Source organism: Diabrotica virgifera, chromosome 3 (genome assembly GCF_917563875.1).
Source record: "Diabrotica virgifera virgifera chromosome 3, PGI_DIABVI_V3a".
Classification (NCBI taxonomy): Eukaryota; Metazoa; Arthropoda; class Insecta; order Coleoptera; family Chrysomelidae; genus Diabrotica; species Diabrotica virgifera.
This window is the reverse complement of record NC_065445.1, coordinates 99,687,870-99,713,271: the sequence shown is the minus strand read 5'-3', so window position 1 is coordinate 99,713,271 and position 25,402 is coordinate 99,687,870. Positions and strand designations below refer to the sequence as shown.

Here is a 25,402-nt window from a genome sequence, read left to right as displayed (position 1 = left end):
TTTTGGGCGGATTTATGTTACAAAGGGGACGTGGACGGCACGGGGCACGTTTAAGAATCGTCTGATATGAAAAGCATTGTCTGGTTTATCAAACAACGTAACGGGGTGACACCGGGAAGTGCCCAGGACGTGCGCTTTCTATGTTCTACGTGCCATGCCGTCTACGTCCCGTTCTAAAATAAATCAGTATTTAGACTTCAAAATCGCGAGCCAAAACTTGTAGGAAACCTAATGCCATAAGTGAACAGCAATTGCAATGGCACAAGTGAGCACACCTCTGAGTGGTTGAAACGGGTGTGGCTCATTTTACGCTACGTAACAAAATGGATGGATATACTGCGGATGAGGAGTCTGCGGATGGGCATTCAACAAAAGTAAAAAAATACACAGGTCACCCAACCACGATGATAACAAACTAGAAAAAATACTAGAGGGTCTAAATATGTTAACAATGGAAATTAAAGAGCTACGAGAAGATCCAAAAGAGTACAGAGCTGAAATCAAGGAGCTGAGACAAGAAAATGAGAAGCTGAAGCAGGAAAGCAAAGAAACCAAACAAAAAATGGAAGAGTTGGAAATGAAAATAGATAAAATAAAAAAAGATAAAAGGCGAAATAACATAATACTACAAGGAATAGAAATAAAAACAGAAGACCGAAATGTAATAAAGAGTAATGTAGAAGATTTCTTCAATGACACCCTAAAAATTAAAACAAAGGTAAAGAATGCCAAGAAAATTGGAAACAAAAGCTGCCTAATTGAGCTCTTTAATGGAACGGATAAAGAGACAATAATGAAAACAAAAGTAAATTGAAAGAGATTAGAGAAAAACGGATATATATTAACGATGATATGGACAAAGCGGAACGGGCGATCCAAGGAAAAATCAAAATAAGGGCTAAAGAAGCCAAAGCACAAGGAAAAAACGTCAAAGTAGGCTTTCAAAGAATCAAAATAAACGACGATGTATGACGGAAAGGAAACGATAGTAACAACGGCAATGAACAAGGAAACGATTTGGACTAAAGACAAGAAAATGAAAACTAACTAGGGAACATGGAACGTAAGAGGTACTTATGAAACAGGAAAACTTAAAGAATTAATCAGAGAAATAAAAAAATATAAAATAGACATATTAGCTTTACAAGAAACAAAACAATTAGACACAGAAATAGTAGAAATAGAGGATATAGTATTTTTTTAAAGTGGGGGGAATAACAGAATGTTAGGAACAGGCTTTATCATACAGAAAAAATGGAAAACCAGAGTGATGAATTTCCAGCCGATATCAGACAGAATGTGCACAATCAGGTTAAAAGGGAAACAACGAAACATAAGCATAATCAATGTACATACACCAATAGAAGACGCCACAGGAGAAGATAAAGATGCATACTGTGAACAACTAGAGAGAGAATATGACAAACTACCAGGATTTGATATCAAAATAGTAATGGGAGACTGCAATGCTAAAGTGGGAAAAGAAGATATATATGAAAATATAACAGGAAAATACAGTAAACACGATATATCAAATGATAACGGTCAATGAATTATAGGTTTTGCATCGGAAAGACAAATGGTAATAAAAAGCACACAACAATGCAGAAAAGATACTCGTATATATAAAGGAACATGGATTTCCTCGGATAAAAAGACCATAAATCAAATATACCACATATTAATAGAGAGGAAGCACGCCCAAAATATAATAAATATAAAAAGCATGAGAGGAGCGGAATTTGACTCGGATCACTTTTTGGTAAGAGCAGGTTATAAAATGAATGCGAATATAAAGAAAGACAATCAGACGGATAGAGAAATCAAAAAACAATTCAACACATCATTACTAAAAGATAGTACGACACAGAAGAAGAACGAATATCCAACAGACTAAACGAAGAACCAGAAACACTATACCCGGAAGAAAAGTGGGAAAGCATAAAAGAAGTAGTTTTAAACGCCAGTAAAGAAACATTAATTAAAGCTAATAAAAAACAAAAAGCAAAAGAATGGTATGATGAGGAATGTCAAAAAATAGCAGAAGAAATTAGAAAAATAAGAATAAAAATCCTAACAAATAATAGTGATATTAGCACACAACAATATAGAGAATTGAGGAGAATGATGAAGAGAACATGCAGAAACAAAAAAAAAAGAAAATACAACGAAGAAAAACTCAAAGTGATAGAGGAGCAATTCCAAAAAAAGGAAATAAGATCCTTTTACCAGGAAACAAGACAAATGGAAAGAGGATATAAGAAACATAACCCATATATGAAAAATGAGGAAGGAATATTAATAAATGAACCAGGGGAAATAATGAGAAATTGGCAAACTTACTTTACACATCTTCTAAACAAAAACTAAAAAGATGTGGGAACAATCCAGGAAATTTAAGATTACCATATATTAATAGAAACACCTACGAGGGAAGAAATAGAAAATGAAATAAGAGGACTAAAAACAATAAAAGCCCAAGAATAACAGAAATATCGGCGGAAATGATAAAGGCAGGAGGAAAAAGACTACACAAAGAAATACACAACCTGATAAAAAGCATATGGGAAACAGAAAGAATGCCAGGAGAGTGGGCTATAGCAAGGATATGCCCCATACACAAAAAAGGTGACACAATGAGATGTGAAAATTATAGAGGTATCGCGCTGCTAGAAGCCATTTACAAAATCTTGACAAACATCATAAGAAAAAAGCTAAATCAATACACGGAAAAGATATTGGGCGAATATCAGGCAGGATTCAGAGGCAATAGGTCGACGACAGACCAAATATTTGCATTAAAATAAATTCAGACTACGTGCTACGAACATAAAATAGTAGTATATGTTCTGTTCGTCGACTTTAAACAGGCCTACGATACGGTAAAGCGTCAACAGATGTACGAATTAATGAAAGAGATAGGCCTACCAAGTAAAATCGTCAGGATGGTAAAAATGACTATGGATAACACCACAAACGAAATAGCGTGGAAGGGGCATAAATCAAATCAAATAATTTTGAAACAAAGGAAGGTGTAAGACAAGGAGACCCACTATCAACGACTCTTTTTAATGTAATACTGGAAGGAATAATTAGGAAAAGTAAAATAAACACACAGGAAACGATTTTTAAAAATGGCCATCAATGTATAGCATTCGCAGACGATCTAACACTATTAACGACAAGTAAGACAGAGCTAAAAAAAATTAATGAGAAATATAATAAAAGAAGCAAAAAGCTTGGGCTCCTCGTAAATAAGGAAAAGACAATATACATGATAATGGGAGAAACAGATAAAGAAAAAGAGGACAATTTCACATTGGAGATAGAAGGAGAAAATTCATGCTCGTTTAAAATAGTTTCAGAATTTACTTACCTGGGTGTCAAAATAGATGACAAGAGACATGGGGAAGGCGAGATAAAAGCAAGAATAGCAAAAGGAAACAAAAAGTATGGGGCATTGCGATCATTAATGAAATCCAAATATGTCTCAAGAAAAACAAAAATAAGAATAAAAATAATAAATGATGGTTTTGCTTGTTTTCGATTCAGAGGGTTGCACACCAGCTAGACAGGCTCTGTTTCTACCATTTCAGGCGTCCTCAGTAGCTTTCGTTAGTGTGCCTACCTCTGGACCGAAAAACAGCTCTACCATCATTTTAAAGGGAATCTGAAAAATAATTCAAATTTCCTATCAGACGCGATACAGCGACATCTACTAACAAATTGAAGAATCTCAGATGCAGAATCCACCAATTTAATAAGAATTAAAATGGTAAATAGTATTTTAAAACTGAGATTTTTCGTGTTGAAAGTTCTTACTGGTACATCCTTAATCTGCGACTTTTTCAATTAATAAGACAGCAGACGACGAATATAGAAAACGAAAGGGAAACGATCACATTCCGCTTTCATTCGTCTAGGAAAAACGGACAGCAGAGGAACTTTCAGTACTCAAATCCGAGTAAAGGAAATAAAAATAACAAATGATGGTTTTGCTTGTTTTCGATTCAGAGGGTTGTACACCAGCTAGACAGGCTCTGTTTCTACCATTTCAGGCGTCCTCAGTAGCTTTCGTTAGTGTGCCTACCTCTGGACCGAAAAACAGCTCTACCATCATTTTAAAGGGAATCTGAAAAATAATTCAAATTTTCCATCAGACGCGATACAGCGACATCTACTAACAATTTGAAGAATCTCAGATGCAGAATCCACCAATTTAATAAGAATTAAAATGGTAAATAGTATTTTAAAACTGAGATTTTTCGTGTTGAAAGTTCTTACTGGTACATCCGTAATCTGCGACTTTTTCAATTAATAAGACAGCAGACGACGAATATAAAACGAAAGGGAAACGATCACATTCCGCTTTCATTCGTCTAGGAAAAACGGACAGCAGAGGAACTTTCAGTAGTCAAATCCGAGTAAAGGAAATAAAAATAATAAATGATGGTTTTGCTTGTTTTCGATTCAGAGGGTTGCACACCAGCTAGACAGGCTGGTGGAAAAATAAGAATCTACAAAACCGTTATCAGACCTACAGCTACATATGCATGTGAAACATGGGTGCTTAAAAAATCAGAAATAGACCTTTTAGAAAGATGGGAAAGAAAAATACAAAGAGCAATACATGGAGGCGTGAAAATAGATGGTCAATGGAGAAGAAGAAATAATAAGGAACTTGAAGAACTGTATAACGAACCAAAAATAACGACGGCAATCAAAGCACAGAGAATCCGATATTTAGGACACGTTGAAAGAATGGGAAGGAAAAAATGCCAAAAATGGTACTATCACGTAAGCCAATCCAAAAAAGAAGAATAGGTAGACCAAGAAGGAGATGGAAAGAGAGCGTATATGAAGACTTACAAAAGAGTAATATTGTGAACTGGAAAGCAAAAGCTTTGGACAGAAAACAATGGAAGGAAGTGGTCAAGAAATGTATGGAAAGACTATAAGGAATATTAAGTGTTTTATATAAATGAATGTAATATTGTATATAGTGTAGTAGTATAGGATACAGTGTTATAAATATATAATGTAATAGTAATTGTAAGAAAAAAATTAAATCTTTCAGCCCTAGGTCTTCAAGGCCTGTTGAGCTTAATAAATAAGAACAGCAATTAAACCCTATTTTTAAATTCTTTTATTTATCAAAATTATTTTACATGGTTCCCCATAGCTGTATAGTTCTTATGTTACTCTAGACCAGATTTACTTTGACCTGAATTTAGTTACTCAGAAATCAAACCATTCTTCTTTTTACGGTGTCGTATCCTTAAGGACGTTGGCCATTACATTTGCCCATTTAATCTTATTTGCAGCCGCCCTGAATAGTTCTATGGAGGTCATATTCGTCCATTGTCGTAGGTTTTTAAGCCAACAGTTGCGTCTTCTTCCTGGTCCACTTTTGCTTTTGATTTTGCGTTCGATTATAAGTTGGAGTAGTTCATATTTTTTATTTCTTACGGTGTGACCAAAATATTGTGTTTTCCGTTCTTTTATTATAAACATAAGTTCTGTTTCCTTGTTCATCCTTCGCAAGATGTTCTCATTTGTCGTATGGCTTATGTCTCATGTAGGATATTCTGAGCATTTTACGGTAACACCAGAGTTCGAATGCATGGATTCTCTTTTGTGTGGCTTCTGTCATCGTCCAGGCTTCAACACCATGGAGCAAGGTATAGAAAACATAGCACTTAAGTATTCTAGTTCTCAATGCGATATCCAGTTGGCGGTTGCATATTCGCCGTGTGCAAGTACTTGCAGGGGATACGAGAAACGATCGTTCCCGAATTATCGGAGAAATCTTACAACTTTCTTAAATAAATCATATTATCAATTGAAATTATCAAATTGACGTATATTTCATACCTACTGTCATTGAAGAAGAAAAATTATATGTTGCTCCACAATATTGATATTATGATATGCAATTATTATATAAAGTAAATTTAATTAATTGTATTTTGCTTGCAGTGCTGCATTTTAATAATTAATTATATTTATTACATAGCATTGTTTACCTTTTAATAACATAACCTCAATATTATTTTTTCTTCTTATAATTTTTTTTGGGCTGTGGCCTTGACAAGTATCCAGCAACCAGGACTAATATAATTGGTCAATATAATTAAAAGTGCGAAAAATGTTGCTAAGCTATGAAATCAGGTGTCGCTTTTCCGAACTTGTACGGTCCCAATAGAACTTTTTGCATTTTGTAAAACACTGTACGTTAGGGTGCATCGAAAAAACAAAAGTTGGAAATGTTATATGTAATAGCGTGAAAAAGTTGCTAATAGTGTTATTTTTTAGCATACATATTAGTATTTTTAATTTTTTTTAAACGAATTTTCTGCCTCCCCAACGACCTTGAATTTTATTAAATATCTGATTTTTACGGAAATTTCAATTTATTTTATTTGGAATAAAATATGTGCTAACTCGATCTAAGATCAATTATTAAAGAAAACTTAAAATGTTGTCAATTGCAAATTTAAACGACGATATTTAAAGTTTTATTTGTTTTTTCAGTCTCCCCAACCTCTTTGAAATTTCCCGCTTTGTGAGTCCGTGCGTGTAATTTTGGCTTATGTTAGTGCGGTGCGTTACTTTGTTATTATTGTTGTTTGCAAATTAAAGATTTTTAAAATAGATAAACCAGAACCGTGGGGAATAAAATCAAGATGTGCTGTGGACCGCCCCATTTTTGGGGCGGTCCACAAAATATATTTGGTACCACCAAATATACCTGAAAATGGTTTACCGAAATATAAACAAGTGATGAAGTTTTCTGTTTGGAAGAGGATAAAAAACTCATCAAGAAAGAGTCGTCATCATCAAATATGGAAAAAGGCTTCAATTCCAATAATTTAACATACAAGAATTATTCATCTTTTAAAAGACTATCATGACAAATATATGAAACTTTTGAAACCATTTAAGAATAGGCAAAATAGTGAATTTTACAAAAATAAATTTCAATGCTTTGAGGACAAAAGTAAAACTACACGTTTCTATCTTGCAGCATGCAAATGTGAATGTGACACTCTGATGAATTGTCTTTGTAGTAAATTTCAAAAAGTGACTCTGGATGATCGTCAATTTCTATTAAATCAAAGAGGTCCGAGAAAAATAGTGATAAGCTGGATTGATATGGAAAATAAAAACAATTATATTCAGAGAGAACAACGGTAAAAGAAGAAAGGTACCGACACAAAGACAAACCTTTAGCTCAAGTAAAAAACGGTAAGTTTTATCGTCAATCGATCGTGGAAGAACACATAATACTTGTGCATGAGCCAGGGAGCAAATATTTCGGATATGTGTCTCCACTGTCTCGTACATTAGAAAGTATCAAATCCTATTACACGCGACGGAACAGTCGTAAATATTGGCGTTAAGGGTGATGTAATACGACTGTTAGAAAAACATCTTAAAAAACCGCTTCAGTGGTTTGTATGTTTGCGGCATTCAAATAATCGAACCCTTGGACATCAAAGAAGTTTACCAGTGACCAAATCAAAAAACGTGAGGGTCTTCAAACTTTCTCCTATAAAAATTTTGATTCAAATGATGACTTTGAGTTAATTAACTATCAAGAATATCACCTTATAGAACCACCTATATTCTTTAGATTTTCGAGTGACAATCTGCGAGATTTTATTAGGAATCCTAATTGAGATTGAGAAATATCACTGCCACAATCAATGTGTAGAACGATGTGTCAAGCTTGTGACACAACATTCTCTAGCAGTTTGTGGAGCATATTCGAGAGGTGGATTTACAAAAACGCGAATTGAATCCAGAAAAACTATGCCTCACGTTAATGATAAATCGGAAGACATCTTCAAACAGAATGTTTTTACCATATTTTTTGTGATATTTATATACCTAATGAACTATTTTAAAATTATAGTAATTTTGTACTTTGCTTTATATGTATTTATTTTAGTATTAAAAGATTTTGGTGACGTTAGGGAGACAAATAAGTTAGGCTATTTTGTTATAAAAATAATGTTGGAGCACACTTTTCTTAAGTAAAATTTTTAATTGCCTTGTGAAACCAGAATATATTTTAGAATGTAAACCGAATTTATTTATTCAATTTTTATGAGCTATTACATTTTCATTACAAAAGAAATTCGCATATTAATGTGTTTTTTCTAATTTTTAGTTGCCGAGGGGGGGGGGCAGAAAATATTTTTTATTTCAACGCAATTTTACTAAAATTCTAAATAGTGTGTTAGGCAACTTTTGTGAGGTATTACATTTTCGTTTCAAAATAAAAATTTTTTTCGTGTGTTAATATTTTTTCAAAACTTTTATATTATCTTGGGGAGGCAGAAGATGTTTTCCAATTTCGATCAGATTTTACCAAAATACTCAGTTGATTAGGCAACTTTTGTGAGGTACTACTTTTCCATCGCAAAAAAAATTTTTTTCGCCTTTTTCGATGCACCCTACTGTACGTGCCTTTTCCAGACGTGTTCTGATCTCTAGTGAGTGTTCCCAAGTTTCATCAAGGTTACTTCCAAGGTACGTTATTCTTATTACTCTTTCCAGATCTGTTCCGTCGACATTGACCTTCATCCTTCTGTTTTGGTGCTTGCTGATGACCATCGTTTTTATTTTCATTGTGTTCAATTTCATTCCAAATTCTTTACAGGCTGTCGTTACTCGGTCCATTAGGCATTGCAGTGCTTCAGCATTATCTGCCAGAATCACCGTGTCATCAACGTATCGCAGGTTATTTACACATTGCCCGTTTATAATTATACCATCCAAGGTGCCTTCCAAAGCTTTCTTAAATATCTTCTCAGAGTAAACGTTGAACAACAAAGGTCACAGGACACATCCCTGTCTTTCTCTCTTCTCGATATTGATTTTTCCAGATGTTTAGCTTTTTATTCAAATTTTAGCCTTTTGTTCTTGGTAGAGGTTTGAAATGATCCTTAAGTCTTTATCGTCGTTATTACATGACCTTAAAATATTTATTACTTTAACATGTTTCACCAGGTCAAAAGCTTTCTGAAAGTCTATAAAACACAAGTACAGTGGAACCTCGTTAACTCGGACTAATCGGGACCGCGGCCGATCCGGGTTAGCCGGAGAAAATGGTAAAAATTAATAAAATACGGTATACTTACAGATAAACTCCGTTATAATTGAAATAACATGAAATATATATGCACAGTACACATCTGAATTACGTATCAATTACGCCGTTATCAATTCTACCTAATGCTTCTAGTTTCTTTTCCATTGTCAGTACAACATTTTTACGTTTTGTTGCCATTACGTAGACAAAAAAACACGCAAATACAAAATCTGAATAGATTTACGAACGATTACAGAACGGAAGTGAACAATACGACTGTACTACACACAATACGGACTCACTCGCAACGATGTTATGTTATTTAAGAACAGTGGAGACAAAGTCCATTGTTTAAAAAAGAATTTTTTAATAGTCTTCTAGTCTTTTTTAAACAATGCTAAGACAGTTTGAAATAAATAAAGGATACTACAGGTGTCTGTTGTTTCCGATAACACGACAATGAACGTCGTGTGCCATGAGTCATTTTTACTATCGTATATGTAATTCAAATTACACAAATACCCATTATCTCTCAAATATTATATTACATACATTTTTGTTGTTGAAATGTTTGTCTAATAAAAATCGATCCGGGTTAGCCGGACTTCCGGGTTATCGGGGGCCGACTTATCGGGGTTCCACTGTATACACCAGAATCTACATCTCTACATCTTTCAACTAGCACACGTATTGAAAAAAGTGCTTCTCTTGTTCCGAAGCCATTCTTAAAACGAAATTAAGTTTGACCAGTGTGTTCTAGTTTGTTGTATACTCTATTGTGTATTATTATCAGATCATTATATCAGTGTATTATACAGGGTGTCCCGGAAAATAGTGCGTTCCTTTAAGGTATGGAGAGAATACACAATTTGGAACAAAAAAGTCCTATACCATTTTTTTCTAAAGTTAACCGTTTCCAAAAAAAAAGTTAACATTGTTTTCCATATACCTGTATTTTAATGTTTGGAAATTTTAATAAACTGGCAACATCGTACGCACTACGGCATAATAACATAATAAGAACTCGTTTGTGATTGTGATTAACAGTATTTAAAATAATCCAACCTAATAGTAGGTAATACTTATGTATTTACTATTTGTTTACTAAAATTATTTTCTTTTGAAATGTATTGAAATACCTATTGCATAATTTTAAACGAATTACACATATTTTAACATAAAAACACATCTTTTAACTAAACTAGTATTATGTATTTAGTAAGGTTTAAATGGGTTGAATGCTGAGTATTGCTGAGGGCTTTAACTGAATTACATAGTTTTAATAGTTTACAGTGGAACTTAAATACACCAGATAATGTCTCAGTAATTTGTTTACTTGTGAACTGAAATAACTAAGTTGTACTTACTTGAAAATAATTAATATACCGAATAGATGTTTCAAGTAACCTTTCACAAACACCATTCATAGGTAATAACATAATAGGTAATACACTCACTATTCGAAAACATTTTCGGCATTGACACTAAACAGGATTCTTTAAAACTATCTGTTTACTATCATCTTCTATCTATTTACATGGGACTGTCTATGCTTAAATTTGCGTACCGCACATAGTTGTCAGATTTAAATTTGGATACCAAAATACATTTTAATTTTTTGGTCAAACGGTTGCATTTAGAAAAAAATGTTATAAGAGTTTTTTGTTCTACATGGTGCCTTCTACCTATACCTTTAAGGAACGCACTATTTTCCGGGACACCCTGTATACAGGTTGATTCTTTCTTAAATTTTTATTTTTAGGGTATGGCATATGCAATGTTAGGTAACGTACCACCTATAATAGGTATATACATGGCAATATTTCCAGTTCTAGTCTATTTTATATTTGGAACATCAAGGCATGTGTCTATGGGTAAGTAATGAGGTGTTTCTATGATTTAGATATTACTGTGTCTAAAGACAATTTATATTTACATATTATATTTGTTATTTTTTTGTATATGTGTGTTCTGTAAATTTTTTAGTAACTAATTATGTACATAGGAATATTTATTCTATCAGCAATTAATGGTATAAGTGACAGGTTGAGTAGGATACTTCTAGAACACAAATGATAAGACGGCATTAATCTTTTCAATTGTATACAGGGTGTTTTATTGGGAAATGGGAATACTTTAATGGTGAATAGAGGTCACCAAGGCGGTTCTAGATATACTACATTTTTTGCCCTACCAACTTCTATTTCCGAGTTACAGGGTGTTTTATCGATTTTGCTCATTTATTTCCTAAGCCATAACTTTAGAACCACCCTGTATATTTTTTTATTATTTGGTACACATATCTCTCATTCAAAACACAAACGACCGACATATTAATCACAAGAAAAATCCAGGTCCGTATTAACAAAAAATTATAAAATAATTGTGACCTTAAAACAATACCCTGTATATTGAAATTTTGAAAATCTGTTTGCATATTTGAAAAGAGCACAAAAAACTAAGTCTAATAGTTCGCTTCGATTTTTCGGCCAGACAATTTTTTGACTTTAATTTTGAAATTATATTGAATTTTTTTAAGAACTCCACATTAAAAAGCACGTATTATTAACTTTTAATTATAAATTATTAAATTTATTGAATAAATACTCATTTTAAATTGAATCAATATTTATTTACCACATTGGGAAGACCCAATTATTTATCACAAGAAAAATCCAGGGCCGGATTAACAAAAAAACATAAAGTAATTGTGACCTTGAAACAACACCCTGTATATTGACATTTTCAAAAATGGTTTGCACATTTGAAAATACCACAAAAATCCGAGTTTATAGATTCACTTTGATTTTTTGTGCAAAAATTTATTAACTTTAATTTTGAAATTAAATATATTCAAATTTTTAAGTACCCTGAAATTAATAAGCAGGTTTTTAAAGCACTTTTATTAATAAATTATTCAAGTTAATGAATAAATACTAATTTTAAAAATAATCAGTTATTATTTACAGTATTAGAAGGACTTACTTACTAATCACAAGAAAAATCCAGGTCCATATTAACAACAAAATAGAAAGTCATTCTGACCTTGAAAAAACACCCTGTATATTGAAATTTTTAAAATACGTTTGCACACCTGAAGAGAGTACGAAAAACTAAGTTTAATGTCTCGCTTTAATTTTTTGTGCAGACAATTTAATGACATTACTATTGAAATTATCGAAATTTTTATTATGAATTCCCGGAGTTCTTAAAAATTTCGACATAATTTCAAAATTAAATTTATTAAATTGTCTGGCCAAAAAATTGACGCTAACGATTAAACTTAGTTTTTTGTGCTCTTTTCATACCTATGTGCAAACGAATTTTGAAAATTTCAATATACAGGGTGTTGTTCCAAGGTTACAATTATTACTTTATATTGTTTTGTTAATCCGGACCTGGATCTTTGTTGTGATTTGTAAGTGGGTCATTCGAATATCGTAATTAAGTATTGATTATTTTTAAAATTGGTATTTATTTAATAACTTTAATAATTTATTGTTAAAAGTGCTTTAAAAATCTGATTTTTAATTTCAGTGTTCTTAAAATTATCAATATATTTGAGTTCAAAATTAAAGTCATTAAATTTCCTTCGCGAAAAATTAAAGCAAACCGATAAACGCAGATTTTTGTGGTCTTTTCAAATGTGCAAACAAATTTTGAAAATTTCAATATACAGGGTGTTGTTTCAAGATCACAATTACTTTATTTTTTTATTAATGCGGACCTGGATTTTTCTTGTGATTAATAATTGGGTCGTTCCAATGTGGTAAATAAGTATTGATTAATTTTAAAATAAGTATGTATTCAATAGCTTTAATAATTTATAATTAAAAGTTAATAATACCTTCTTTTTAATGTCATGAGTTCTTAAAAAATTCAATATAATTTTAAAATTAATTGTTTGGCCGAAAAATTGAAGCGAACCATTAAACTTACTTTTTTGTGCTCTTTTCAAATATGCAAACAGATTTTCAGAATTTCAATATACAGGGTGTTGTTTTAAGGTCACAATTACTTTATAATTTTTTGTTAATCCGGACCTGGATTTTTCTTGTGATTGGTATGTCGGTCGTTTGGGTTTGGGATGAGACACATGTTACCAAATATCAAAAAAATATACAGGGTGGTTCTAAAGTTATGGCTTGGGAAAGAAATTGGCAAAATCGATAAAACACCCTGTAACTCGGTTATAAAAGTCGGTAGGGCAAAAAATGTAATATACATAGAACCGTCTCGGTGACCTCTATTCACAATTAAAGTATTTCCGTTTCCCAATGAAACACCCTGTATAAAACTTTTTCTGTGTGCTTTAAGACCTTATCTAACAGGGAAGCTATATATTTGTCTGTTTTGAAGCTCATGTGTAAATTCAAAAATCATTTACCTGCTATGTTTTTAATTTTTCCTTTTTTTTGTTTTTCTTTTTATTGCCTTTATATATGTTTAGATGATTACAGTTTCTTGTCTGGTTTATGAAAATAATTTAGTCTAATTATTTTGTTATTTAAATTAATCATCATATCTGAATATTTTGAACTCCTAAACTTTATCTGAATTATGTAATTGCATAACGCTTTAAAAATATATTTTACTGATAAAACATTTATATTTCTATAGTTTTTTTTACTTAAAATTTTTATTTTTTATACCCGTATCTATTTAGTAACTACAATAATTATAAGTTTCAATAATTATATGTGATACTTTAGTTTATAACCTCATTTTAACAGTTTTAAAGTAATATCACACTAATCACACTTATATCATCATTGATAAATCACTGGACATTGCTTTTAAATTATTCTTTATTTATGAATAGTTCTTAAAGATATGTTACTTACCAGGTATTGTACATTTCATTATCAGGTACAATCACATATTGTACATTTTGGTTTGGGTTACTTCTTAATGAACTATTAGTACATCAGTTCTCTATATACTAAGGGAAGTATAGTAATTATTCTCTCTCTACTATAGCCAAGTCGGGCCCTGGTCTCCCCCAGCATCCGCCTTCAAGTATCTCTGTCTCTGGCTGATCTCCTCTAGTTACCAACCCTCAATATCTCTTTAGTGTCGGTTTTCACTTCGTCTATCCACCTCTTCCTTGGTCTTCCTACTAGTCGACATCCCATTATAGTTCCACTAAGCGTTCTACTAATAGTCCAGAGAAATAAGATTTTTCTCGTGACACATCCCTCTCCAGGCCGAAACCAAATTTTTTGAGTAGTATGGACATATATATTAATAACCTAGGTATATGTTTCCTGCAGCCGATTTTGATGATATACATAGTTATAAACAAATGAAGGTAAAAAACGGCAAATTTTCGCTTTTTTCTTCTATTACTAAAAAGTGAAGCAGTCTAAACAAATTTGACAATAAGAAACTCATAAATCATATAAAAAACTTCAATATGGCGTTCACTGAATATGTCTATCCTATTTATTTTTATTTAGCGTATGGATTAAGTATATCACAGAATATATTTAGATTTATGCATTATACAATGCATCACAAACAGATGTCCAATTTTTTTATATATTCGATTGACCCTTCGGTTGCCATTACAAAGTCTATAGGGGCGCCTGTGTATGCTCTGCGTGGGCAGTCCTGAACAATGTGACTGATCGTCTGTCTTGCAACGCCGCAGTCACAAGAAGGCGAGGCGAGTTTACCCCATCTGTGGAGGGAGTCGGCGCATCTTCCACAGTTTGTTCGAATTCGATTAAGGGCTGCCCAAATCTTACGGGGACGTTCAAATTCGCCAGGTTTCCCTATGATGTCCGGTAGACTATGGTAATGCGGATCTGTCCTACTTTCCCAATCTTCTCTTCATCGGGTATTTAAGTCAAAGTTGGATTGCTGCAGCGCTTGAGCAGATTGTAGAGGGGGTAACCTGGATCGGAGACGGTTTCCAAGAATATCGGGGATGTCGTTGTGGACTAGAAGCTGGCGACTGTCCATTATTTTGTTATATTCTTTAACCAATGCATGTTCGCGGCGTAGGTTGGGTGGTGCTATATTACTAAGGGTAGGTAGCCACATTGTAGGGGTGGGCTTAATTGTGCCTGTTATCATACGCATAGTACGGTTTAGTTGGGTGTCGACCAGGTGGGTATGCCTGCTATTTAGCCACACTGCAGCACAGTATTCTGCCACCGGATATATCAGGCCAAGAGCAGAGGATCTTAATGTTGATGCTGTGGACCCCCATGTAGTGCCGCAGAGTTTCTGTATTATATTGTTGCGTGTTTTCAATTTAGCTGCTGTTTTCGTCAGGTGTTCTCTGAATGTGAGCGTTCTGTCTAGAGTAACACCAAGGTATTTCGGGTATTTATTGTGTTTTAACAGCTTGTTATTAAAATACACTCGCAATTCTCTGTTTGCCAACTTGTCTATCCTTATTTGTTGCTTAGAAAATTGCAAAATAAGTCATAAATTTTGAGATTTTATAAATGTTCATAACTTTTTACATAAGTTACGATTCATAACTTATGTAAAAATTAAGTTAGAACTTTTTTATTACACATTACACCTAAATCTGAGACTTCTTGTGCTTAAATTATATTTTAAATTTCAAAGCCATTGGTCAAATAGTTTAAAAGTTATTTTCCGTCGACCGTCCATTTATGATCAATTTTAACACCCTCAAAATCATTGATTAATGACCACTGTTAATGAATGATTTTCTATTAATGAACGATTTCATTATAGGCAACACAACATACATTGCTTGCATAAATTAATTAAACGCTCTGTGATTGGCAGTGACCTGTGGTGTAGGCAACCAAACATATACCTATTTATATTCCCACTAAAAAATTTAAAATCAAGTAGCCGCTGTTAGTACTATCTGTCATTGTATGTCATTATTTACTTTATTTTTTAAAATTCTGTGTATTTGAAAAATCAAAAGATGGATATATCTTTATTTCTGAAAAGTACGGTCGACGGAAAACTTTTGTAACGAACTCGTGAATTAAAATGGCGATTAACAATCTCGAACATTAACGCGCTCGCACCGCTCACGCGTTAAAATATCTCAATTGTTAATCTCCCTTATTAATACACTTGTTGGTTAAATAACTATTAAACTACTTATTTGACCAATTGCTTTGAAATTTAGAGTATGATTTAAGCACCAGAAGTCTCAGCAGTCCGTGTAATAAGAAGGTTCTAAGTTAATTTTTACATAAGTTATGAATATTTATATAAAGATAAGTTATAACATAAGTTATAAATGTATGTATATTTATATATAAATAAGGATAGACATTCCGCGAACGCCATATTGAAGCTTTTTATAAGATTTATGAGTTTCTTACTCTCAAATTTGTTTAAAATGCTTAACTTTTTGGTAATAGACGAAAAAAGCGAAAATTTACCGTTTTTTGATCTTCATTTGTTTATAACTATGTATATCATCAAAATCGGCTGCAGGAAACATATAGGTTATTATTATAGATGTCCATACTACTCAAAAAATTTGGTTTGGCCTGGAGGGGGTTGTGTCACCAACAGGATATTTTTTTTCCTTATTTCTCTGAACTATAAGTATTCTGTCATTATTACCTTGGTGAAAAGTTTAGAATACTTTTTATTCCATCTTGCAAAGGTTTGCTTAAGCCCTTTGAACTTAAGGACCTTTATTCCCAAAATGTATTTTACTTGTTATAGAAATATACTGAAGATCTTCTGCTAATGTTTTTATTACAGTGCGTGTGATTTAACCTGTACAAAGATGTATAAGTGGTTGGATATGCAGATAATATTGACATAATCGCTAGGTTCACAGAGTCACTGAACTAAATAAACGCCCAAAAACCAAAATATATGTGCGTATCCAACGAAAGGATGAACTATTGAGAAGAGTTCTTTCACGATAAGGAACTTTTTGATTATGTAAAAAAGTAAGAAGACTTTATGTAAGTTTAAAAAGTGTAAAACAGTATGTTTTAATACATAAGACACATATACATATTACGAGGATAACGATACGCTTTTCAGTAATCAGTACTTGAAGGAAAGATATAGAGTAAGAGAGGTCTACTCTAAATTCACAATCAAGATGCAGTAGAAATAAACAAACCAGGGCACGTTAAATCATACATGGAGCACTCCCGAATCATAATTTACAATGTATAAACTTTGAAAATCGTAATTTGGGATTAACAATGCACATACATTTAACGTGTCTTGGTTTGTTTATTTCTACTGCATCTTGATTATGAATTTAGAGTAGGACGTAAAAAGATGTCATGGCTGCGTAATATTCGCCAACGGACAGGAATCCACACTTATGAAATACTTCGCAGTGCTGCTAGAGATAGAATAATTTAATCTTGACTATCTAACATATCACCTGACAAGATAATGTACGGTATACGCCTACGCAAAAATTCACGGCACCTTTAGGAGAAGAATGTGCGTCTCCAAGTCTGATAACCCGACACCTAGACTAATAATTGACGATATAGAGTTAGCAACAAATGTTACTATGACCTGGGAAAACAGATGACGTCAAAATTTCCAAGAAAAAATAAATCGACCGTCTATAGAACACTAAGAAGACCAACTTTAACACTGGGAGCAAAAGTGATTAGTCACACAGAATCACCAAGACTTGCTTAAGTGATTCGAGCGAGAGATTCTAAGGAGAATATGCGGGGGTTAAAGAGCAGGGTTTGTGGCGTGTACTGTACAACTTTGGGTTATGTAAATAAAAGATTCGGGAAGCTAAAGTTGTGAAATTCATTAAGGTAGCATGCCTCAAATAGATTGGGCGTGTAAGTAGACCGATACTTAGGTACCTTGATAATTGGGAAGACGACTTAAAATCCATCCAAGGATGGAGAAGAATTGCTAGAGATAGGACGGAATGGGCGATTGTTCTAAATAATGCTTTGGATTCTACAGCTTTTTGCTCACAAACGGATGTAGTGCCAATGATTATGATGATGATGATGATGATGATGATGTGAGATTTTGTGTTAATTTACGTAACGTTTATTAACGAAGAGTAGAGGTTTATAGAGTTGCACGAATAATTTCTTTGAGACCTGTCATTAGGTTAAGTAGTTTCCTTCCTTGTAAGGTTTCATCTGTAACTTCCCACTCGAGCCTCGCAACATAAGTTCTTGTACAAATACACACGATATTATGTAAATTGTTTGGTGAATTATGTCTAAAATTTTTAAGTTTCTATATTTATTTTCTGAATTCAGTTTAAAATTAAAAATATAAGTATTATTACTTATATTTGAAAAACATTTGAAATCGATTATCTTACTATTATTTTTAAATACAGGTACATTTGCAGTAGTATGTCTCATGACAGGAAAAGTAGTTAGTCAGTATACGACAATAGAAATAATGCAAAATGGAACGCGGCATTCAGTGGCACCTGAAAATTATGATTCCAGTTTACCTCAGTATACAAATGTACAAGTAGCCATTACGGTTACCTTCACAGTGGCTGTTATACAGGTACTTATAAAGCATTTTCTATCATTTTATACATCCATTCATCATCACACAGCCAAATTTGTCCATTGTCGGACATAGGCCTCCTCAAGATGTCTCCACTCTTCTCTGTCCTGCGCAGTTGCAATCCAGTTTGTCGCTATTCTCTTAATATCGTCGGTCCATCTGGTAGTTGGTCTTCCACGACTTCGTTTGTCTGCCCTTGGCCGCCACTCTAAGATCTTCTTGTCCATCTGTTGGCTCTCTGCCTTGCGAAGCACTGTGCCCTGCGCTTTCCAAATATTTTTCCTTGCAAGATGGCTTATAGATAGCCTGTGTAGAAGATGGCAGTCTACCTAACCACAGAGATCTTATTATATTGTCTGGTACTGTTGTGCCTGCTAAAGACTGTAAGTGTCGTAAGAATTGGGAAGGTCTTCGATCTCCCAGTTCTTCATGCTCAAGTAATCTCTTAATTTTTTGTTGCTGTGATGCACTAAGTCTCTTTATAAGTTCTGTTTTTAATTTTACATACCTCTCTGTAGCTGGTGGTGACACAATGATGTCCCTAACTTCTGATTTGTAAGCTGTTTCGAGATTAGCAACTATGTAGTTGAATTTTGTTGCGTCATTAGTTTAGTTATGTTTGCCAGTGTAAATTGGTTTTCCACTTACAGGAACCAAATTTCGGGATCGTTGGGCCAGAACGGTGGGATTTTAACTGAAATCCGATCGACTCCTGAAGCACTGATATCCTGAACAAGAGTATATTATTAACACTATTTAAAAAAAAATCGCGTCGTCTTACTTATTCGCGGGGTCACCAATGTTCCGTTGGTGGTTAACGGAGACAATTAACTTAAATTAAAATAAGTGTAAAAACAACGAACAGTAATATTTATTTATTTTTGGTTAAAAAGGCGTGCTTATAATATAATCTCGTAAGATATTAACTCGTAAGAGGGAATGTTATTGTTTGAGCTCAGCGAGGGTTGTATGACCGACCGATACCTGCTGGGGTTGTGTATCGACTCGTTGTTGTGGATCGACTGAACTGAAAACACATGTCTGTGGTTTTAAGTTAAAGACTAATTTATTGACATAAAGAGGCTGACCCTTTAAGAAGCGTCTTAGAATGCATTTAAAAAGTGATTTATTGACATAAGGTCTGATAAGGTAACTATTTAATGGGGAATTTGTTTCCCAGAAAAAAACATTAATTTTATACAATCTGGTTTTGTATTTTAGGAGCGAAACACATGTGAATTTTAAATGACCCATATTATTTTCGTTTAGAAAAGAAAGTTAATATTTAAAATTACCAATTAAAAAAATAATAAATGAAGCGTGTCACTATAGGCATATCTGGATTCGTTTCGCATAATGTCCGAAGTATTATAATCTTCAAGATTTGATTGTGATCACTACCTCTCGGTTTTTCTTCTGTCCTTCTCATTTATGACATCAGCCAGTCTACGGGATTTTAAGTATTCTCCGATCTAGTCTCATCTCAAGGGCATCCAATTTTCTGCACGTATCTTCTTTTAAGGTCCACGATTCAACACCATAAAAAAGAACAGGGAAGTCCTTCTTACTTTAGACATTCCTGTTTTTATGCCAATAATGAGGTTGTGGCTTTTGAAGAAGGTCCCCATCCGGTTGAAGGTGGATCTAGCTTTTCCGATGCGTGCTCTTATCTCTTGGTTGTTGGTTCATTCTTGATTTATTATGGTGCCGAGATACTTGTAATGCGTCACTTTTTCTACAGAGGTTGTAACGTCCTGATCATAGCAAGACCAGGGCATTAAACAACACCACACTGCTGGGAGAAACGAGGGGAGGAATTCTTCGGACATCCCTTAGGATATTCAAAAGAAAAACGTCCACCATCAGAATGGTGCTCTGCCCGACTTCTCAGCCCTGGGTTGGTTCCCTGTTCATACTTCCTTCACACCCATCCCAGAAAGGTACAGAAAATAAAAAGTCTACCAAATCATGCTAATACACTATATTTATTGAAATAACAAAAATAACAAAAATCATTACATTATTAGGTACAGGCAACAAAACTAAATCTCTTATACTGTAATAGAGACCCTGCTGGTTACCGGTATAAAAATTATTAAGATAAAAAAAGTACTCAGCTTTAAATCTTCCTGTTACAGAGTTCTCAAGGGAGGTCCCCAATCTCTGTAGAACTTGTTGCTGCTGATAGTTATGGGAAGTCTAGGGCTATCTTGTATAACTCATTCTTCTGATGTATCAGGATACTGTGGGCGGTTGCGAGCCAGTTCTGCTCTCCAAGGTAGTGTGGGCTACAGTTTTCTTTCCCAGGTAGTATTTGACTATAGCTTTCTTCCCGAGGTAGGGGCTAGAAAAATTCATAAAAGATCAGTTTTCTCCCAAAAGAAAAGCCCGATCAGAAATAAAGCTGAGTATCCAAAGAAAAACGGTCTCAACAAAATCTCTGATCACAGCGTGGCATTATAAAAAATAAATAGAAACAGAAAGAATTCTACCAATAAAATATTATAACTAAATATGTACAAGAAATAAAGTAATATATGTATTATATACCAAAGAAAAAGAAATAAAATTAAAAAAGTTTTTAAGCTTTATTTCAAGGAAGAAAGTAGGTATCTGCCGTGCAAAAGAAATCAGTAAAAAACGGAGTTGTCTAAGGGCCTAAACACAAACACAATAATTTATGCCGATATTGTTGCTCATTTACGTGGTAATGGAAAAAGAGCAAGTACAAATTTGTATCGGCCTAAGTACCTTAGAAGAATTGAACAAATTAATTTGACGATAGTAGGGTCGCTTGTAGAAATATATAGTACGAGGAACAAATACCAAGCGGAGCTTGGTGTAGCGTTCAATTGGTTGATTGAAACGTTACAAGGTTTGGTAGACAAAAAGTTGATCTGATATCTTTTTCTTGCTAATGATCATAAGCTTTGTTTTCTTTACGTTTATCTTGATCTATTGTTAACTATAATACATGATTTTGTTCATAAGGTCTTGTAGGTTTTCTAGGTTGTCCGCAAATATTATGGTGTCATCTGCATACCTGATATTGTTCAGCCAGTGGTACCCGTTTTTAGTAGAATACCTTTTTCAGTTTCGTGCAAAGCTTCGATAAACATTCTTTCAGAGTGGAGATTATTATTATAGATAATTTAATCCTGAATGCGTATACGTCGCAATTGACGTCTATGTATTACTGGAGTAAGATTTGTATTGAGAACAAAGACTCTCTCGTACCAAAAAAATTTATGAACCCGAACTGGTTGGAAGAAATTTGACTTTCACTCAGCTTGAAGAGGCACAAGATCGAAATAGATGGAACATTGTGAGAGAAATCTATGTCCAGCAGTGGACAAACGAAGATTGAATGATGATGATGATCCCAAAATATCAAATGTTTTATATGAACAGCCTCGTTCAAGGTGGCGGCATATTATCATGCACGAATCGTTTCCAGCACGTAGCGTAGTCTCCGAAAAACCTGATTTTACAAAGAGGTGTCTGACACGATACGTCCCAGACAGTGTGAATTTTTTATATTTAAAACCATCAAAATCAATATTTTTCAGAAACTAGACGCTACGTGCTGGAAACGATTCGTGCATGATAATATGCCGCGAGCTTTACTCTAAATTGTTCTTTCGGTATATCTTCTTGTGTATGCTTTTTGATAAGGATAAATTCTAGATTCTTTCATTTACTATGTATACTTGCTCTTAATTTATTTGAGAAAACCGTATCTTAATCCTATTACAAAGTCATTTGTATTTGAGTAGTATCGTTAAATTTCAAGAGGTAAATATACTGAATAGCAGGTATAATAAATAAAAATACAATAGATTAACAATAGATTACTTTCTACCTGTACCGGAGACTTAGCCACACCACTCAAATACAAATGAGTTTGTAGTAAGCTTAAGTTTAAGGTTTTTTTTCTAAAATTCTGGATGGCAACTATGTTTATGTTTGTTTTTATTTTATTTAACAATATAAAAATACAGTATCTACATTTACAGTAAATATATTTGTTTTCTACAGCTAGTGATGTATCTCTTAAGACTTGGTATGGTTTCCCAGTTGTTGTCTGAAACGTTAGTAAATGGATTTACTTGCGCTTCAGCATTTCATGTAGTTGGATCTCAACTTAAGGATCTCCTTGGTCTCAATGTGGCCAAACGAAGAGGAAACTTTGCTTTTCCGCTGGTAAGTTTTTATTTATTATTTATATAAAACCTTAAAAACTATATTTTTTCTACGACCGTTTAATAACATGCTCATTAAATATAATATAACTTATTATTTATAGTTAAATATAAATGTACATCATAACTTTATAAAATACGTCCACCGATAATAACCATTTCCTATTTATTACAATGATAGTAGGTACAAATTTATACTTATAATTTTTTGGAAATGAATATAGCTTGAATTTTGACCATTTCTTGTTGTGTTTTTACAATACATAATTAAGACAGCATTTGATAATAGTAAGCAACCAATTATTCAGCCATATACTATTGGTAAACAGAATTTATTTTGGTAAATTATAATTTTAATCTCGACTAGTTAATAACTATTTTTTTACCAATTAATATAAAAAAGGTCGTAGAAAAAGTATAGTATTCTACTCGCATGTAATGGCTATTACCCACTCTAATGAATTACGACACTCGCCTACGGCTCGTGTCGCAAACTTCATCATCGTGAGTAATAGCCATCATTCCATACTCGTTGAATAATATGCTATTATTTTATTTTAGACTATATACGATGCAGTCCTAGCAGTTTCATCTGCTAATTCTAGTGCTGTAATTGTTTCCGGAATAGCCTGTGTTATTTTAATTATTAATAATGAGTTACTTAAAGTAAGTAGGTAGTTATGTCGTTTTTTCGATATTATAGCCACTTGACACGATGCAAGTAATTGCACAATTTCTTGCTCAAGAACTTGTGCAATGAGTTGCAATAACATTATGCAATAATGCGATTACACGGTGCAAACAATTGCATAAACTGAATGAAATAGACAGAAATTTCTTTGACAGTTAACAGAGAAGAAACTCTCAAAACTTTTATTTTGTTTAACTTGCTTTTATGTACAGTTGGTCTGCATTTCTGACATTTCCTTCTCAGCCTCTTTTTTCCATAATAATTACTCTAATTAATGTTAAATTGTTACTTAAATAAAGATTAAAAATTTATTGACTTTACCTACAGTCGGAAAAATGAAAGAATAGAATTTCATTCACAGTCATTTGTTTCCAGCTTCTGTCATGTGTCACATAATATTAATATATCTACGTCATACGTTATTAATATATACCTTGACACAAACCAAAGACGTATGACGTAGATATATTAATAATATGTGACACATGACAGAAGCTCGAAACAAATGATAATCGATGAAAAGCCCTATACCCATGAACGATCACATCAATCACTTATTTTGTATTTGCTGTCTTTTTCTTTAAATAACAAACGTTTGTTATAGAAACAGATAGCAAATACAAAATAAGTGATTGATGTGATCGTTCATGGGTATAGGGCTTTTCATCGATTGTCATTTGTTTCGAGCTTCTGTCATGTGTCACATAATATTAATATATCTACGTCATACGTCTTTGGTTTGTATCATTGGATACACCAATAACGTATGAGGTAGATATATTAATATTATGTGACACATGACAGAAGCTCGAAACAAATGACTGTGAATGAAAAGCCCTATTCTTTCATTTTTCAGACTGTATATCGATTATTTAACATTTTATTGTACTTTCATCATTATGTTATTATTACAATCTTACTAGTTAAAATTGGTAAACAATCAAGTGTGGTCTTTATATCAAGCAAAGTGTGACTTTGAAATTAAGGATGACAAAATGTCAACGTCATCAGAAGCTTTTAATTGTTAACAGAATAGTAAAAACACAAACAGTGTATGGGGGACACACGTGGAAATCACATAACAGAGTTATGGGGAAAAATAATAACTCTCTTTATTTTCCCCCATAACTCTGAACATATCGACCGCACGAAAAAAGTTGTTAATAAAAAAATTATAGAAAATCATACTTTCGACAATTTTAGTTCTCATACTTCTTGTCGAGAAGTTGAAAATGGAGGAGATATTTAGCAAAAACGGTTCCCGTTTAAAATCAAAATGACGGCTAACGCAACGGCGGATTCAGTCGAGTTTTTAAATTTACACTACTATTAACCCTCCCTAAAGATTAGAAAAATAAAATTTGGGGCAGCTCGCAATGCAAGGTTAGGCCTGTTATTTGTCTAATCCGACTGAACTATCCCTGCTATCTTTGTTATCTGCCACATACGGAAATTGTTTTAAGGAAAAAGGTTGGGCATCTCATCAAAAAAAAGCTACTAACAAAAAATTAGCTTGTTAGTAGTAAATGGTGAATATAGGCCTGGGATCCCTGACCAACACCATTGTCTGGGTCTGTATATGTTGCACCCTCAGTAATAAAAGGGCTCAACTCAAAATTTGTGCTAACTGTGATTTTCAATGATATGGTCACAAAATGAAATTCTCTACCGGTTAGCGTTGAGGGAGAAAAAGAACATGAAATCAAGAACAAGAACAAGAACTTCGGTAAATATATTTATGCCTCTCTCTCACTCTCCCCGGCCACCTCTGGTTTTTATTGCTACAAGGGAGCAATCAGTAACATGTGTTTCTATGACGAAAATCCTGGTTAGATTGTGCTTTAACATTTTGTATTATATACATAGAATAGTTTTTAGTTGAGCCGTTATATTATGCAAAATATAATAAATAAATAG

General features: G+C 33.2%; 1 protein-coding gene across 6 annotated transcripts in view; it reads left to right on the top strand.

Annotated features, from left to right (window-relative positions):
* Nucleotides 1-25,402, top strand: part of LOC126881213 (prestin-like) — a 308,541-nt gene that overhangs the window by 250,751 nt on the left and 32,388 nt on the right. For all 6 annotated transcript variants that reach the window (XM_050645322.1, XM_050645324.1, XM_050645321.1 and 3 more), the window contains exons 4-7: nt 10,863-10,974; nt 18,411-18,589; nt 22,631-22,795; nt 23,356-23,460. In XM_050645322.1, the coding sequence (XP_050501279.1) occupies nt 10,863-10,974; nt 18,411-18,589; nt 22,631-22,795; nt 23,356-23,460 (561 nt within the window). The remainder of the gene's footprint in view (nt 1-10,862; nt 10,975-18,410; nt 18,590-22,630; nt 22,796-23,355; nt 23,461-25,402) is intronic.